At 39.2% G+C, this 16,847-nt stretch overlaps 1 protein-coding gene across 10 annotated transcripts in view; it reads left to right on the plus strand.

Moving 5' to 3' along the window:
* The window catches only part of DOCK7 (dedicator of cytokinesis 7), a 106,510-nt gene that overhangs the window by 26,400 nt on the left and 63,263 nt on the right, over positions 1 to 16,847 (plus strand). For all 10 annotated transcript variants that reach the window (XM_074906061.1, XM_074906060.1, XM_074906063.1 and 7 more), the window contains exons 5-14: positions 1,250 to 1,379; positions 1,485 to 1,697; positions 2,093 to 2,178; positions 4,372 to 4,438; positions 5,664 to 5,813; positions 7,770 to 7,850; positions 10,099 to 10,264; positions 10,929 to 11,071; positions 13,282 to 13,375; positions 14,936 to 15,098. In XM_074906061.1, coding sequence (XP_074762162.1) covers positions 1,250 to 1,379; positions 1,485 to 1,697; positions 2,093 to 2,178; positions 4,372 to 4,438; positions 5,664 to 5,813; positions 7,770 to 7,850; positions 10,099 to 10,264; positions 10,929 to 11,071; positions 13,282 to 13,375; positions 14,936 to 15,098 — 1,293 coding nt within the window. The remainder of the gene's footprint in view (positions 1 to 1,249; positions 1,380 to 1,484; positions 1,698 to 2,092; positions 2,179 to 4,371; positions 4,439 to 5,663; positions 5,814 to 7,769; positions 7,851 to 10,098; positions 10,265 to 10,928; positions 11,072 to 13,281; positions 13,376 to 14,935; positions 15,099 to 16,847) is intronic.

Genomic DNA, 16,847 nt, shown 5'->3' on the forward strand with positions numbered 1-16,847 from the left:
TCTTCTAGCTTTAGAAGAACATGACTTCTGATGTGCTATCCTCTCTCCCCCACCCCCGGGGAAGTAATCTTTATATCAATCTCGGTCTACAGTTCTTTGTAACCAAAATGTTTTTTTGGGGGCAGGTAAATCCATCCCTTCAGTGATTAGTTTAATGGTATTGGAAAAGGTAAATAAGTTTTCTTCACTGGCCTGATAAAACAACAGCATATACTTATTTCAACCTTATGGCATAATTTCTGTACATTAGTCTGAATGTAGCAATGATCACAAGCACCTCTGAAGTCAGGTCTGGTTTAGAATGAATTTACACTTGTTGTTGGAGCTGTGATTGAAATGCAGACACCCCAGGTGAGGGTTATACAGATTGTATTGTCAGCTCTCAGGAATTATAACCTAGCGAGGAAAATGCTCTCCTCCTTTTCATCCTCCCTTTCGTTATTCGCTGCTAGCACGCCCATGGTTTTCACATGTCTGTGCGTCCTTCTGTGTTAACTTTGGTAACAGGGGAGATAAGAACAATTATTTCTAGATGTGACACCAGCACTACTTGGGGAACTGACTTAGAGCGCATATTGTAAGGAGACCGTGGCTCTGGCCATATGTGTCTGCAAATATAGACACGGTGCCATTTGGTACTTGAAAATTTGTTAGTCAAAGAGATCTAATCTTGTCAGCAACAGTAGACAGACTGTTTACTAACAAGCGCTCTTACACCCTGGAAGGCTCTGAGGGGCCCAGTTCTGCTTCTAAAGATGCTATGGGAAGGTGCTCATGTTAGTTGAGGTTGGAAGGTCGCGTTTTGCAGAGGTGCTTGGGACTTCTGCGCTTCGTACAGTCTTACCCAAAGTTGGTGGTTTGGTTTTCAAGCTACTAATTTTGTCTGCTTCAAGTCAGTTCTTGATCCAACAGAGTCGCTGGCCTTCAACCCTCATGTTCTTGGCCTGTTTTAAGCTTGGCATTACAGTCACACATTTGACGATGACCTTAACTGGCCATTGATAATACTTCTTTTGACATCACCCAGGGTTGCTTTGTAGTTGAACAGAGTCACATTGTAGTACTGGAATACTAGTTGTTGGATTATTACCCAGCTACAGTGGAGGGTGACTGGAAATACTGTTTGCAGAGAGCAGTTTATGCTTTGAGAGGACCCACACTGATAATACTAGGTTTGTTCTGTAATGCTGCTTCTGGGTTTGGGGTTAAAAAGGGTGCTAAGAATGCATTTGAAACGCTTTGTTTTCAGATATCACAAGCTGGGAACTGGATTTAATCCCAACACTTTAGACAAACAGAAGGAGAGGCAAAAGGGACTCCCCAAACAGATCTTTGAGTCTGATGAAGCTCCAGATGGCAACAGTTACCAGGATGAACAAGTAATGTACCTGTAAAACCTTACTACATAAAATCTAATTTATAGTCGCATTTTAAAAGTGCAGTGCCATTCCTGTTATAAGTTGCTTTTAATTTTTGAATCTCAGGATGACCTTAAGCGACGTTCAATGTCAATTGATGATACTCCCCGGGGCAGCTGGGCATGCAGTATTTTTGATCTGAAGAACTCCCTTCCAGATGCCCTTCTCCCAAACCTACTGGACCGAACCCCAAATGAAGAGATTGACCACCACAATGAAGACCAGAGGAAGTCCAGTAGGCATAAGGAGCTTTTTGCACTACATCCAGCACCGGATGAGGTATTTTTATATACCTGTGGGTGTGACTGAAAAAATGAAGGATATAGGGAATGTGAAATTTGTCAGTCTGCTATGGATTTAAAGGAGTTAAGATCACCTGTGTTTGATGGCCATGAGAACCTTAGCTATTTGGTGGGTTGCATGTTTTTTAGCATATTGTCTTGCCATAGAGATGACTTTCTGAAGATTGGCTTTCCATTATAGTTACGCAATCCCCTGTAATGTAGAAACATTAAAGGGATTTAATTTAGCACATTTATAGCTGGTGATGAATGCAGTGTGCTGGTAAACCTTGAATTAAGTTGGTGCTAGTGTCTTAAAAGAAAAAAGTGATACGTAAGTTTCCTTCATAATGCTGTTAGTGGTTTGTACCAGTGGTGTGTCTCTAATTTCAGGAGGAGCCTATAGAACGACTTAGTATACCTGAAGTACCCAAAGAACACTTTGGCCAAAGACTCCTGGTGAAGTGTTTGTCCCTTAAGTAAGTATCACTCCAACAGACAGCTGCATTACAGAGCCTGAGAATTTAAATCTGCTCTTGTACCCACATACATCCTGATGTATCTTGTATCCACGCGCATCTGTTTATTACTCTTGAAGGGACGTAACACTGTTTGGTTTGGTCGTAGGCTTAAAGGTTAGTTCTGTGAAGGGTAGGTTACACAGTACGGTGCATCAGACAGTTTTATCTTCAAGACTTTCTTCATATTGGTGTGACAGAGAAAATATTCACCTTCCTTGGCTTTTCTCCGTGCTGCTTTGGAGCCAGTCTGTAGCTATACCTGTTCCATGGTGCTAGCACACAAGCTGCACTCATTCGGGGCTCTGAAGTTGGCCGTTGGTGGTCAGCTCTGTAACAGGGATGTTTAAGAGCAGTGAAAAAAGAAAAAGTTTAAAAATGCTTAAGCCTTAAAACAGAAGACAACCACAGATTTGCTGAAGTTTAGGCTCAACAACCTTGACTGTGTCCCTTTAAGAGTGAAGACTTTATATACTTACCAAGCATTAACTGGAGGAATAGAAACCTGTTAAACAAGTTTAATGAAGTGGAGCTCCTGAATATAGGGTTACCTGCAGCTGGTTCATAGCCTATAACTCTTCTCTAATAACACAAGGTAAAATTTTACTGTTATTCCCTTGGAGAAATAAAGTACAAAGCTGATTTTCCACACTGCTGTATTCATCTTCTGTGTCCTCAGTTAGGTCAACCCTTCTTATTAGAGAGCTCCAGTTAGACTACATTGCAGCTCATAACTGAGATATATGTGTGGGACATATCTCCTGCTTGTAGAGTACTCCAGGACCTAATATAGCCATAGAGATGAACTGATTTTGCAGCTTTTTATGAACTGGAACAACATAATACGCAGTAGCAGTGGAGCTTCCTCTCCAAAGGATGGTGTCTTTAGTATAAATAACTTAAATGCTGGGTATTGATGATTTCTGCTATTTTGAGCATCTCTTGTTGACTGTAAATTTGTAGCAAATCTGCCCAAGTACATGCTTGTTTGTGTACCACAGTAATCTCTGAAACTGTACTTAGTTGTAAGAGCTTGTGTTCAAGATAGTGCTACCTTTGTGGCACTAAGAGAAGTATGAAGTCTCTTCCCCAGGGAGTTTTTCAGTCCAAGCAGAAATGTGGGTACACCAAAAGGGTTACCGTGGTGATAGGGTGACCTAAAGCAGGGTCATCTTCAGGTTAATCTCCCCTTTGATCCAAATCCTAAAGAAAATACCTGTTTGATGATGCAGTCTTGTATGATGATGTTCTCTCTGGGCTGAAAAGCTGAGAGTTCTGTGCGAGGGCTGGGTTCTGGGAGATCCCAGCATGGATTGGGCATTAGTTTTATGGAGAGGCTGTGCAGACAGGAGAATGGTGGTTTAGTCCCTGCTCGCTTTGGTGCAGGGACAAGTTTTTAATATTTTTTTCCTTCTTTAACTTCCCAGGCGAGTTAACAATGCGTTCAGCTCAATTTGGTGTTTTCATTGGAAGCGTTTCAGTTCTCATAAGTCCTTGATAACAGTTGTTCTGAAAGACTTAACGCCTTTTTGAAATCTTGGTATTTTCTGACAAAAGTGAAATGTTGAAAAATGCGGAATAGCTGTCCCTGACTCTCCGCAGGAAGGAGCTTTCTGGTCAGTAATGCTGAGAGGCGTGGTTGGCCATTTAGCCATACCAACAGGTCAGCATAGTAAATTAGCACATATAGGACAGCGTCTCGGGGTAATCAGAGGAGCTAAGTGGTCCAGCTATCCCAATTCATAATTCCTTTCCCTTTAAGAAAGCTGTTAGATTGTTTTGCTTAGCGTTTGAACGACTCTTGAAGAAGATAAAAGCATTTGTAGAATTATATTTTATGTCCTGTGACGCTGTACCCAACCTTTCCGTTGGGTCAGTGTGTTGACACGGCTTTTAGAAGGTGCAGGGACCACCAGTGTGCGTCCTGGTGGAAGAGAGCAGAGGCAATGCAGAGGAAGCAGTGCAGGAGTGGGGGGAAGACGGGGCAGCGAGACCTTTTTTTTTCAGCAGGAGAAAGGTTGGCTCAGCTGTTCCTGACACCTCGGCTTAACAGTGGTCAGCAGTCACCTTACGCAGGAAGGATTTGGAGAGGGGGGTAGGTTATTCTTTCTTACAAAATGCAAGTTAACTGATTTTATGTTTCTTTCTTTCAAGATTTGAAATAGAAATTGAGCCCATTTTTGCAAGTTTGGCTTTGTATGATGTTAAAGAAAAGAAGAAGGTAGGTTTTTATTACTTGAGTGATGACATTTCCTCCGAAGCATTACAAACCTGTACTTAAAAAAAAAGGGAGGAGTTAATTCTGGAAACAAACCTTTATGAAGACAATGACATACTGGTTGGAAGAATGATGAAAGCATTTTGTGAACTATCTTGCGTGTTCTTCCTCTGCTTAGTTAAACAGTTGAAGGATAACCACTTTTCTAAAAATATTATCTAATATGTGAGTGCCTGAAATCAGAATATATATATTGTCCAATCTTGGCTTTCAAAAGTCTCTTCCCCAGAGAGAACTTAAGTAACTGAAATCTTTATTTTGATTAAGTTTTTATGACTTTCTTAATGTCTTTTTCGTGATTCAGCATGGTATGTGTCCAAGTAACATTTTAATAATGCAGAAGAAAGTCCTACATGCTAAAATTGCTAAAATCAAAACAAAACTGAGGAGTCTGTTCAAGATGTAAGTTATAGGAAATGCAAAATACATTTATTCCCCTATTTATGTTCTGTATTTAATATTTGAAGAGTCTCTTAGTTTTCCTAATTCAAGATATTAGCAGTAGTAGAGAGAAAAATGTTAAAAATATGCATTTTGACATTTATCTCTTTAAGACTTGAATTTAATGCATCGAGTTTTAAGTTATGTAGATGAGAGTATGTGGAATATTATGTGAACTTTGTTTAATATTTAAATCACATTTCATAAGCCAATTTTATCATCTCATTACTCCATTTTTTTTCTCTCTAACGTAGTAAGTTCTTTAGTGACCTCTGGTGTTGATAACCAGCTCACATTCATTTTGGCTTTGAAGCCTTGATACAGTTGAGGATTTGGTGTTTCAGCATAGAAAGCTCACTGTCTATCTTTGAAGATGTGTAGTTTTCTCTTTTTCTGTGGATGATCTTAAAGATAATGTTCTATTTTGATACTTCGATACTTTCAATTCAGACAGCAATTGTAATACCTATTCCTGTGATGGAACTACATGAGCTGGAGGAAATTTTATAGGTAGTGTGTACTGTTTGCTCCATCCCCTTTCTCCTTTCCCACTGTCCTGCCTTGATTTCTTAATGAAAAGGCATTTTTTTTTTCTTTTTATACATGGTTTAAAAGGAGGCATAGTTGGTAGTTTTTTACTTGTGTTTTGAAATCGTTGTGTTTATGAAGAGTTTACTAATAATAAGAATTATAACTGATGTTTGAAGCTACCCAATCTCTTGCTTAGATTTCAGAAAATTTCTACTTTGATTTAAACTCTGAACAAATGAAGGGAATGCTTCGTCCACATGTCCCCCCTGCTGCTATATCCACGCTGGCCAGATCTGCTATCTTTTCTATCACTTATCCCTCTCAAGATGTCTTTCTGGTAATAAAGGTAAGAAATGCCGTAGAAATGTGAATTATTGCTTTCTCTTGTTTTCTATTTAAAATCGAATACAAGTCTGGCTGACTAGTTGACTTCTTATTTACATTTGGAGAGCAGAATTAGAGTTTCAAAAGCGTAAGCACCGGCACCACGGAATTCTGTTTTGTTTCAGCTTTTCTCAGTTAGTACATTAAGTTCCGTTGTAACAGAAACAGTTCAGTGGAGATATGCATTGTTGTATTACTGGAGAAACTGAAAAGAGCACAAAGGTTTGCTTGATATAGAGCAGCTTTCTGGGGCTTGACCTTGGTTTTCGTATAAAACAATGTGCTGACTCCTTAAGGTGATAGATAAGTGAGTGATTTAAAAATATATATTGATCTGAATCTCAATTTCAAAAATGATATATGCCCTTAAGACAGATTTTCAAATGTCTTTAGGAATTGAAATTGCTAAGAGAGCAAGATCTGTAACTGAAATAAAATGCCACATTGGTCACTCCTGGAATAAAATATACAAAGATAAAAGTTATTTTCTCTTCTTTCATTTGATTCAATGAGTGCACAAATGTTACTAGTTCAGATTGGCATTTGAATCCGTTTTTTTGGCTGGCCTTTGCATCAAAATCATCCTGTTGTAAAAAGAGAAGTTCAATACACGTTTTCAGTTCACAGGCAGTGGTTACATTGCCTGCTAGCTGAGCGCTGTGTTTTGAGAACCCTGTTGACTGAGGTGTGTGCAAGTTCTTCATGAACCCCTTATTACATGAGGAGTAAGCTTTTGAAAATGAATTAAGGCTTTGTGGCATGACAGAACAGTCCCAGGTGAGAATAAGTTTTTCAGTAGTGTTAGAGCATATTCTGATCTCCAGTTTTTGGTATGATTCTTTAAATTCCTTCTGAAAATCACGTTCTGTCTGTGCACACAGTCACTCTTCTGATTTTTACAACATATGAGGAAGAGAGAACCCCATATTTATGAGATGGGGATCTGTCTGAGAGGTCTTGTGACTTGTTAGTGCTGGTGAAACCAGTGATCCAAGAGCAGCTGGTGGCTTGGGTGATTTTTGCATTTGATGATGGAAAGGATATAGTCAGGGATAAGTAAGATGAGTGCATTACATGCCTTACCCCATGAATTTTCACATGGGTCTATTCACTGGGAAACCACTTTTCAGACAGCTGGTATTGCTAGCATAAACTCACCAGGGAATGCAAGATTTGATGAAAAGTAGTTTTATTCTTTATATTGTGGTAGCCTCGTGGAGTTCTACAAATAGACAAGTATGAATGGCACTTTATAAGCATGGGAGAAGTTTAAAGCTATTCTAGTCTTGTAACAGCATGTGCAGAGTAGCGGGCGTGGGAGGGAGGGCCAGGATGCTTCTGAAAGAAACAAGTCTTCATGCATGTGATAGGGAAGATATTTCTATCAGAAACTGGGTGTTAAGCAGTTTTGTGTTACTCGGAGACTTCAGAAGCAAGCATCTACTCTTTGGCTAACTTTAATTATTAGATTATTTGATGATTTGATTTGAAAACACACTGATTTAAAATAGCGCTTGGTTTAGGTGAGCACACCCGAGTCACCTTTTTGTGCTGTTGCAATAGGTCCTTAATATGGACACCAGAAATAAGAACAGAATTCTGAAAAGAATGATGCTGAAGACAGTGTAAGCTGTCTTTAAGACCTTAAAAACGAGCTGAAAGTGACTCTAGAACAGATCAAACCAGAGTGAAGTGGTATATGTTCCATTTGAACCTATATTTTACACTTGTGGTTCAGTTATAGCTGGAGATCTGGGAACTTAATGGTTCTAACAACCTGAGTGCAGTGCTTGTTCCCTGACTCACAAAGGGAAATCAAGCTTTAACTCTTTTGAAAGAATGTTTTTGCTTCCCAGTGTTTAATTTAACAATCCTTGCTGGATACGTGTCCTTATAATGGTTCATTTTCCTTTCTCAGCTGGAAAAAGTATTACAGCAGGGAGATATTGGGGAGTGTGCAGAGCCTTATATGATTTTTAAAGAATCTGATGCAGCAAAGGTAAGAATTTTTCTGATGTTTCGATTATATTTGGCCACAAACACTTTAAGGCATTCTGTTATTAACAAATTAAACATGCATTATTTTCTTTTACCTACAACTTAACAGCCATCGATAATGTTCCTGTACTTAAAATGTTCTATTTTTAATTAAGAATCTAGTCAAATTCTAAAGGCCAAAAAAGAGTCAAAGACCCCTGAATCTTGCTGCCTTATTGGGGTAGAGTAGTTAAAGGTCATCAGTTTTTGTAGCTGACAGGGGAGATGTGTGATTACCATCAAGCTCAGTCATCTGTGATTCCCTCTCCCAAAGGATCATCTGTGTGCTTGTAGCTGGGTCAAGTGAAGGCAGCCTTTGATGTGAATTTGCAGTAAAATTCTAACTTTTCCATTGCTTCTGCAACTTAACCCCATCAGAGTACCTGTACCTTCCTCTAGAAGGGTTATAAAGTGGATGAAATGTAGATGTTCTTCATCAGGCCTAGTTTTGAATTGCAGTGCATTTTTGGTTCTTTTTTTCTGCTATTTTCTGCTGATTTTTCTTTTTCCTAATATTGTAAAGAAGAGCCACGCTCAACAGCAGGATGAAGCTGTCCTTTTTACATGTAGGAAGGGTAATTTTAAATTTTTATACTTTAGTGTGTGTTTTTTCTCATTAATAGCGTTCCTTTAATTCCTGCCTTTAATGGTTTGAGCATTGTTCTGTGCATTAAAGTCCCGGGCATCTAAAAGTGTAGTGGATGCCATGGACCTGCTCCAATTTCACCGATTCTTTGTCTTTCCTTCACATGTTTAAATGCAGCCTGTCTCCTTGCAGAACTAAAAGCAGAGGTTTCCCCACAGGGAAGAATGCCATCTTACTCTCTGCTGTTGGCAGCTGGTTGCTTGTTGTATTGCCTTGGAGTTTGGGTGGAAATGTCAGGTTTCGTAGGTTCAGGGGCAAACAGGAATGCTGGTAGCACCTGCAGAATTCAGTGGCACCTGGACTATGGCCTTTCCTCAGGCTTTTCACCCAGTGTCTACTATTTGTTTTTCTCAAGTTCTTTCTCCAGTATGACAGGGGTTATAGCATAGCAAATCTCTGATTTTACTAGCAGTCAGAAGGAGAAGTCTCTAACTTGAGCTCTGTATGTTATTTTACAACTCTAGTTCGTAATGCAAGTGAGCTTGGAAAGAAAACCTTGGGTACACAGAATGTGAAGCAGTGCTTCTGAGCCTCAGAAATGGTTCCTAATTTCTTGTACAATTGCATTGAGCCAAGTGAAGATCAAGAGGTAGTAGTGAGGACTGGATGAAGGGCAAAAGAGAGATGAGAGCCCTTCTAGTGATCAGAGGCTTTCAATTATTTTTTTTTTCAAAGGAGCTAGGATGTTCTTTTCTTGTTTTCAATCAAATGCTGACAAAGTTTTGCCTTCCTAAAGTTCTATTATATTTTTAGCTGAAGAAGTTCACATTGTGTCTTTATATCACTGCACCACAATATGAAAAATGGGTATTTTTCAGCTCAGGTATATACACAACAAAAGTAAAAAAATACATTTCCTATGATCAATAAGTTGGCATGTGCCTAAGTGAAATTTTGGAATTGGATTTTCAGGACGCTTGGGTATGTAGGTGAAAAGGTGTTTTTTCAAGATCTCCTTCCCAGCAAGGTGCATAAGCATGTCCTGAACTAGAAGAATGTGAACAACAGAGCTCTCTTGTTATCCAGCCCCCTGTCTGGGGACTTCTTAAAGGCCTGTAGGTAACAATCTTTCTAAAGCAAAAAATTGCTCTTTAATATGCTGAATTATGGAAAAGTCCTCTCTTACTCCTTTTTTCCCCTCAACAAAATTAATATGATACTGCTCATTTGAGGCATGTTTTGAGTTCCCCATGCAACTCCAGATGATCTGAGCACCCACTGCATAAAATCACATTAAGAAAGGCCATGTCAGATTTCATACAGTGAGATTCACCTTTTCCTGAAAGGGCAGTGGGCAGATGAGCTCCCTGGGGAGGTTGAAGAGCATGAAGGTGGCTGCTCTCTCAGGCTGTCCTGTGTTTGGTGCTGTTGGCCTGATGGTGGTTTTGTGAAGCAGAAGTTCGTTTGCGTAGCACTTAATGATCCTCCTCTAGAAGGTGCTATTGAAGCACAAAATCACTGCAAGTTAGAAAAGATACCATTGTGACTTACTGATCTTGCTAAACGAACCTTTGTTCCTATTCCTTTCCTTTTTAATCTCTTGGATTGAATATTTTCTTCACAGAATAAGGAAAAATTGGAAAAGCTGAAATGCCAGGCAGAACAGTTTTGCCAAAGACTAGGCAAGTATCGAATGCCTTTTGCCTGGACAGCCATTCACTTAATGAACATTGTGAGCAGCGCTGGAAGTTTGGAAAGAGATTCCACAGAAGTAGAAGTTGGCACAGGAGGTACAGTATCCAGCATCCGCGTGAGGGAATGTGGATAAATCCAGAGTTTACTGAAGTCTTAATTCATACCCTGCAGCTGCCATTGTTCCCTTTATCGCTTTCCTCCCCCTGCCCTAGGCCTTCTGATAGTCTTGGGTCATGGTTGAAATAAAACAGAAAAGTCCATGATAACAAATGAATTTATCTTTCAAGGATTTTACAAGCAAACCATCTGTTATATTATTTAAAACCCGGCTTCTAAGACTGAGAGAGCGTTACAGGCTGATGAACATTTTCCAAAGGAGTGGATTAATCTTTGTGAACCACATAGCTCATCTGAAACTGCTCTTCAGCATCCCCAAAACTGCCAACTTCATCATCTTTCAGAGCAAGAGAAATACATAAATCTCCACACGATAAAGACTTTTATAATAGCAGTAAGGCACTGGGGTGAGGTTGCTGTGAGAGGAGCAGAAGTAGTCAGCTGTGCTTCATAGCCTCCTGATGCCTCAGGAGTGTGATTGTCTTAGCATAACCACCTCTTCTATCATGCTTATTGCATAATTTCCAAATGCAGCACCTATCTTCTTGTGTAGAAAATCCTGGTTGGAACAAAGTTGGCTCTGGGGCTACTGTTTTTCTTCTTTCTTTTAATTCTTCCTCCTTTTATTTTTCTTTTTTGAAGAACGTAAGGGATCGTGGTCGGAGAGGCGGAATTCCAGTATTGTTGGGAGGCGTTCGTTAGAGAGAACCACAAGTGGGGATGAGGCTTGCAATTTGACCAGTTTTAGACCAGCTACTCTGACAGTGACAAACTTCTTTAAACAGGTATTGTATGAAGCTATCTAATAAAGGAGTTACTCCTTGGATGGAGCGATTTGATCACCTGAAGTCAGTTTAGACCCGAGTGATTAACTCGTGATGCTTTCAATGCATGTAATGTCTGTTCCCTGATCGCAGGATATCTTTGAACAGCACTGGGTTTATTATAAACATCACGTGCTTAATTCTGCAAGCAGTGGGTCCACAGTCAATTGGTGGATTCTTTCAATAGGTTTACTGTGAATAATTACGTTATGGAATTTGAAATTATTAGCTGGTTTTGACTTGAATGTTAAAACATGGTTATGGCATAGTGACTTAACCACTCCAGCTAACAAAACTGGGTCTCCCCAGAAGCACACCAGTTTATTTTGCTCCAGATTGGAAAAATCACTGCCTGGCCTTTTGGTAAATGTTTTTTGGTAAACTGCTCATAGAAGCAAGTTCACAAAAACTGAGGATAACTTCTTTGGGTAGCACGTGTCAAAAAGTATTCCAGATATTTGTCCTAGTCTAGGAGTTGCATAGCCATTATCACAATGGTCAGTTGACTCCTTTGGTTTCACCGGGTGACAGGCAATTCCGTTGACACATCAGAACCAGGTTCATCCATGGGATTTGAGGGTGGCATCAGTTCCCTGGACACATCCAGAGATGCTTGAGGAAACAAAGCGTTTTACTTCCAATGCTGCTTTGCTGAGTGGCAGCTCTTCTTAGCCAGAGCTTGGAGTTTTCCTGAGAAGCAGTAGAAGACATGATTAAACAGTGTAAAATTTTTAGTTAAGCTTAGAAAATGGTTTCAGTTCATTAATTTTTGCTAAGGTTTGCTTAATGCCACATCTGGTTAAGGAAAATTGTTATTTCAATGTCACCTTTGTGTATAAAAAGGGATTTAATAGTGTACAACCAGATTTTTTTTTTTGACTAATTTCTCAATTTGGAATACAAAGATTTAGATTCTATATATTGAAAGCTGGTTAAACCCTTTTTTTCTTCTGTTTGTTTTGGTTACGTGCCACTCTTACTGTGGGTAGCCATCCAAAGTCTGCTCTTAAATAAAGTAGTGTAAATAAGGAGAAATGTCATCAAGGGCATCAAGTTATCCTGGTGCAGACCATGTAAGTGGCAGGTGACTCATGCCTCTGGTGCTCTGTGCTTTCCTGAAACTCACTGTGACTGAAACTGGGCTCTGTGAATGGTATCTCTGGGGTCTCAGTGACACAGAGCTGCACAGGAGGTTCCTTTTATTTGGGGTGTTAATAAGATCCAGTTCTGCAATGTATTCACCCAAAATATAGAAAAGAAGGAAAAAAAAAAAAGGTATTACAGATTGCTAATGCGGCCATTCCACTGACCGTGTTCTGCAGCCCTCTTTGTAATATACACCCGTTCAAACCTGGTCACTAAGTTAGTAATGATTTACAGAAGCATATATTTATTTACTTTGTCAAGGTTGTCTCCACTTGACAACTTTGAGACAGTTGTTTTCTTAATCTGTCCTTTAAAAATTGCTTAATGTTGATTTAAGATTTTAATTTTCTGATTCTTCCGTATCTCTTATTTTTTATTTTCCCTTCCTTTTCTCTCGTTGGGTACAATTAATTGAATACTACCCAGCATTTTTCTCCCTTCCATTTGCTTCTTTTTTCATACTGTGATTTATTACCTTTATTGCCAGATATCTTCTGCTTTTGGATAGTTACAGAGTGGCAAAGTCACATTTTCTATAACGTTTCCAAAATTAACAAAATTCTGAACTGCTAGAATGTGGCACAAGGAAGGCTGACAACAGACTCCTTTCACTATTTCTTAACACTTCTCGTGAAATCTTTTTTAAGACTCATACCAAGGAAAAGGCAGAGGAGAGAGCATAAGGATCACTACCTGAATGATGGATACTTTTTCAAACTATTATACTTGTTAAAAATTGGATATTTTGGGGGAATCTTCTAACAGCCATTTTCAGTTTTGAAAAAGATAATATTGATGGGGAGAGAAAAGGTTTTCAATGAGAAGTTCCTGCAGCTGTCATGATGATTAATAAGGAAAAAAGGAAGGAGAAAGGATGGAGAAATGAACTGTAATTTAGTATGTTAACACCTTCCTCTGGGAAGGTACATTTTGATATCAGAGGAAAGAGACTATAGTGTTAGATGTTTATTCATTCTCTTGCAATCCTGAAGGTGGGTAACAATTTTCTTCCCAACACCCAACAGGAGGGTGATCGCCTGAGCGATGAAGATTTGTACAAGTTCCTTGCTGACATGAGACGGCCATCGTCAGTGTTACGGAGATTGAGACCTATCACAGGTATGGGACGAGATCATTTCGGCTCACAGGTGTTCAGGCATTTGGTTAGTCCTTCCTCTTTGCCACGCAGTTCTTATAAGGGAGCAGATGAAGAAACCCTAAGAATTCATCGGCAGCAATGCCATGAACACTAAAGATGGCATTTTGGCAAGTTTCTCACTGGTACTCATGCACGTACAGCTCCTGTCACACTGAGAGAAGTCTCTGCGAGGAGAGGATGCAAACCCCAAAGCCCTAAACCCAGCAGGGGCTGAGGAGCCTCTGTTTTCCTGAGTAAAATACAACTCTCTAGCTGAGGGGAGATCTCTCTCCTGGCTCCCACTTGGTTAATAGGAACAGACTCCACCTCTGTTTGAGAAAGGGAAATAAAAACGCTGGCACAACAGCAGTGAAACATCACTGGTCCCTGACCTGTGCTATTCCTGACAATATTTACTTAACCTGTTCTTAAAAATCTCCAGTGACAGCAATCCTACCATCCTTCCTTAAATCATCTCTCCCAGCACTCAGCTGTCCTTGTAATGAGGTTAGGTACTAAGTAAACTTTGCAAAATTATCTTGCTGCAAATTAATCTGATTACAGTCTGTCATGCCCTCAGGGCAGTTATCACAACCTTTCAAGTACTTGAATACGGTTATTAGTTCACTCTTCCTTGCCTCTATTCTGTAGCCTAAGCAATCTCAGGTTTTTTTCAACCCTTCCTCAAAGGTTGTGATTTTAAAATTGCCTGTTACTGTCTGCTAGAGTTTCCTTCGTCTGTCCATGCTTTTCTTCAAGCACAGCGCTCAAAACTGGTTATGCTGCTCCTCCTAAGACCTCATGCTGAGCAAAGCAGACTAATTTGTCTTCAATGTCTTGTACATGACACTGCACTAATATTTCTTAGAACAGTTGGAGCTTTCTTCTGGACATTGGCTTATTGTCACTGCTGTCAGCCAGCCCTTTTCTACAGAGTTGATCCGTGCCAATTTTTTTTTTTTATGTTTGTATGTTTGGTTTCTCCTTAATGCAAATCCTTTGCTCTTTCTTACATTTCACCTTAGTCATTCGATTCCATTTGTCCCACTCTCTTCTAAATTTGTACAATCATTCCAGCCTCAGTGCCATCCACCAATGTGTGCTCTCAGTACTGTCAGCTGACTTCCTAAGGAAAATATTCAATGATCTTGGTGCAGATTAGCTTTCAACAACTCCTGATGTATCCTCCCAGTTTGGTAGGCAAGATTCCCCATGAGACTTTGAGTATTGTTTTTAACAGTAGTTGGGCCTCACAGTAGCATTATCTAGACTGTATTTCCCCAACTTGCCTGAAAGAACAGCATTTGGGACTTGTTAAGATACGACTTTTCTGTTGATTCTTATTATCTGGTACCCCGTTGCTCTAGATATCAGTTTGATTCACTGTTACTTGTTTTTAACAAATCCACATTGGCTGTAATTTAGCATCTGTTTGTTTATGAAATTAATATATAGAATATTAAGGCGAAGAAACAAAGCATGAATATACTTTTTAATTTAAATCTTCTGTTTATTGTAATAGAATCGTTTTTTTCTTACAGCTCAATTAAAGATAGACATATCTCCAGCTCCAGAGAATCCCCATTATTGTCTAACTCCAGAGTTGCTACAAGTCAAACTTTACCCAGACAGCAGAGTTAGACCTACAAGAGAAATCCTGGAGTTTCCTGCCAGGGATGTCTACGTTCCAAATACCACATACAGGTTAGAGTTTTGAAATACATTTCACATTTCAGGGCCTGACACTGGCAAGTCTAGAAATTCCTACCTTATCTACTTCATTGCAAAACTTGCTGTATCAATAGATCTGCTGTGCCACAGGCACAAAAAGACTCTAGACTGACACAGCAGAAAATACACAGTTGTGAAGGGACAAACATATTTGCATAAAACTTGGCTGTGAATTCACAGTGAAATTTAGTTGAATTCTTTTCAGTTTTATTTTGTTTTTTTTTCTTTGTCTGCTAAAGTCATTCTCTTACTTTATTACTTTCTGACACTTTCTGTGACTTTTTAAAGTGGGAGATAAAAAAGAAGAAAATGCATAGGCCCTTTGTTCATATTTCCATTGTGATTTCAAAGCAATCTCTTTGTTTATAATGCTTAAAAAACCTCCCAAGATCTGGAAGATAAGAAATTTTTCTAAGGTATCTTGGAGAACAATAAGCTTTCTATAACTAAACCCAGGCAGGGAGCAGATTTCTTTTCATTATGTACCACTGTTTGTTTAGAGCTTTTTCACAGTGTCTTTGAAGACATCATACATCTGAGTGGGATTGTCTTCTTGAGCTGAGTAATTTCACCAATTTACTCACCAAATCCATTACTTCTTGTTATGAAAGTTAGATAAATACAAACCAGATTTTTATAAACTGAAGTTTACAAGAAAATGTTTAGTCGAGTTCCATATCTCATGTCTTTTCAAGTTTTATTTATTTATTTATTTTTAGAGATTGGACAGGTAATTAAACATTACAATACATGAGTACAAATAAGCAGCACTATGTGATGTCTTAATAAATCCATAAGAAGTAAAAGTGTTTTTGCAATTTTTCTGTAATTAGCACATTCTGTTCACAGTCATTTCACTCTGACAAATTACAGTTTAAAACCGTTTTCTGTATGTTTGCAAATGTTGAGATAAAAAATCCATACTGTACAAGGGTTAGATAAGATATACAAGTCAATATGACTCAATGTAACTGCAGAAGTGGTGTCTTTGTCAGTCAACACTTCCATGGCCAGCCATCTACTGGCATGTCAATAGTCCTTCTGCCTGACAGTGTTCTGCAGCTGAAGTTAAACAAGTGTGAATGCGTTCTCTGGAGCAGGACCAACACTGTCCTGTAGGTTGTGCCTACAGCGTTTGTTGGTTGGTACCATTGACTCCATTGGAGTTGCTCCAATTTGAAAGGTGTTGTGTTGTGTTGCTCACTTGGACTTTCATTTAATTTCTTAGGTGTACTAAAAGGCTGCAAAGGGATGGCTTTGATTCCATTTCAAATGAAAAGATCTCTTACTCATTTCAGTAAGCTTTGAAGCTTAGCTCTTAACTTCCAGTGAGAGAGCAGAGTTCTTAAGTTATTCTTCAAAGTGTGGTATGTAGGAGATTAGGCCTGTGCTCTGGCTTACTTGGTGTGTGTGTACACGTCTGTAGCTGTGTGAGTACAGTGCTTCAGCAAAGACTGGCCTGAGCTACACCGCTGAAAATTTGTCTGGAAATACACAGAACCCTAAAATGGGGGGGATTACCCATCTTTCATTTGCTCACAGAAACATTCCACAACAGTAACATGAACCAAGCATCAAATCAGTTACTTTATGAAACAAAATTTCTTTTTTTTCCCTGAGGATTAATACCTAAATGTCTTCTGTAGTGTTTTGCCAGCCCTTCGTTTACTGAAACGCTTTTTGTGTTCTACACAACCCAGAAATGATTGCAACAGCCTGAAA

Source organism: Athene noctua, chromosome 5 (assembly GCF_965140245.1).
Source record: "Athene noctua chromosome 5, bAthNoc1.hap1.1, whole genome shotgun sequence".
NCBI lineage: Eukaryota > Metazoa > Chordata > Aves > Strigiformes > Strigidae > Athene > Athene noctua.